The following is a 1935-nucleotide window of genomic DNA, read 5'->3' on the forward strand; positions in this document are numbered from 1 at the left end:
CAGTAGATTTTCAAATACATCTAATCATCAAAAATGCTCTTTTAAGTAAGCTGAAATATTGCTAAATATTGGTTAGCCAAAAACGAGCCCACAAATCTGTTCTTTTATATCCACCACATCTCAATTATTTCTATGAAGTAACTGATATTGTGAAAGACCAAAACCCAGTGATAGCTTTTCTATTCCCTTTAATTTAACACAGGATGAATGATGAGCCATAAAGTAAAAAAATATTTTTTTAATGATCTGTTGCCGGTTAACACATGAAAGTTAAACTGTAATAACATTAAAGGTATCCTACCCCACGGGGAACACTTGCAGCTGACGCTAATAACACTTACTGGGAAACTAATAATTAAGAATCCAACAACGGAGCAGTGTCTCGACCCAGAGCTTAGGAGACACTAACCCTTTTCATTCAGCCTCATGAATTCTTGCTCAGTCCTTAATTGGAAGCTGGGATGAATCAGGGGTCACTTAACTGTAATTACATTCATTCTAACTGCAGAAACCCTGATTCTCTCCTCCTCAGGACTTTACAGCCTCCTAACTGGCTGACCCAGTGGCACTGCGGTGTGCGCGTTAGCGCCAACAAGAAGCTAGTCGGCTTCATCGCTGCTGCTCCTGCCCACGTCCGAGTATATGAAACGTGAGCAATGCCCGCAAATATATGCGTATATTTATGTTCATAATTTAGTAGGCGATTTTTATGTTGTGTATACAGTTCATATAAAAGATGATAAGTCACATTAACATTCAGAGCGCTTGCTTGCTAACAGATCTGAAGCAGCTATTACATTACCATTTTACGGCGTACGTTTCAAAGCAAATGGTCTGAATGTGTCGTGCAGCCTGAGGCAGATGGTGCACGTCAAATTCCTGTGCGTTCATAAGAAGCTGCGCCTCAAGCGCATGACTCCAGTTCTGATCAGAGAGGTCACCAGGCGGGTCAACCAGCAGGGCCTGTGCCAGGCTGTCTACACAGCTGGGGTGGTGCTGCCAGCTCCTCTGAGCTCTTGCAGGTAAATTCCAGGCTTTACTTTTGATTGAAGGGTTGAGTGAAGCCACAATCATCAAGTTCAGAAACCATAATTTTTTTTGTCTTTTAATGGTTTTATATTCACACACTTTGCCTTTTAAATGTTTCTATCAACTAAAGTACTACTGTTACGATACCACTACAAATTCATATTATGCTACTACGCTAGTGTTTTCAATACAAAAAAAAGATATTTCAGAAAAAGTATTTTTCAAAAAATATAATTGGCATATTTTTTTATCTATTTATAAGTAACTATTATTTCATGCTGTTCCTTAAGAGTAAAATGTAATCATTATTGACATCTACAATACAATTTTTTTTTTCAAAAAAAAACATAAAGCCATAAAAACAAAACATGGCACGTCTCAAATGAAAAAAAAAAAAACCTAGCTAAAAAACAGCTTTTCACGTTAGCTGAAAGATAATTTGTAAAATTGCGCAGCAGTAAATTAATATTTGCCACAAAATATGGAAAAAATAGCAATATAAAAACGAAATAATTATTATAAAAACTGCCGTGTGTAACATATTGGCTAAAAGTTATCCTAGGTGTAAGCAAATGAACAATGCTAAGCATAAAGAAGCATTAACTTAGCATAACTAGCATGGGACACCCTGACTGTGCCTTTTAATGACTGAGTTTCTATGTAATGGTGTGATGTGTTTATTTTTTACTATTAAATAAATGAATAACTTGCTTTTCAGAATCCGGGAGCGGCCTCTGAATGTTCAGAAGCTAATGGAGGTGAACTATCCAGGACTGAAACCGGACGTGAGTCTGCAGCGAGCGCTCAGGTTTAATCGCCTGCCAGAGGTGAGGAAACGCTGCCACCTAGAGACAAAAGGTTGTCAGCGCCTGTATATGTCATATGTCTAGAGAGAGAAAGTGTGAC

At 37.9% G+C, this 1935-nt stretch overlaps 1 protein-coding gene across 1 annotated transcript; it reads left to right on the plus strand.

Moving 5' to 3' along the window:
* The first annotated feature begins 201 nt into the window (after nt 1–201).
* On the plus strand, nt 202–1928 carry LOC103399076 (glycylpeptide N-tetradecanoyltransferase 2-like). The gene is made up of 3 exons (XM_008337821.2): nt 202–649; nt 852–1022; nt 1748–1928. Exons 1-3 carry the CDS (start codon nt 462–464, stop codon nt 1917–1919), a joined length of 531 nt encoding a protein of 176 aa, XP_008336043.2. The 5' UTR covers nt 202–461; the 3' UTR covers nt 1920–1928.
* The last annotated feature ends 7 nt before the right edge of the window (nt 1929–1935 follow it).

The sequence above is a fragment of the Cynoglossus semilaevis genome, unplaced genomic scaffold (assembly GCF_000523025.1).
Source record: "Cynoglossus semilaevis isolate Cse_v1.0 unplaced genomic scaffold, Cse_v1.0 scaffold5016, whole genome shotgun sequence".
NCBI lineage: Eukaryota > Metazoa > Chordata > Actinopteri > Pleuronectiformes > Cynoglossidae > Cynoglossus > Cynoglossus semilaevis.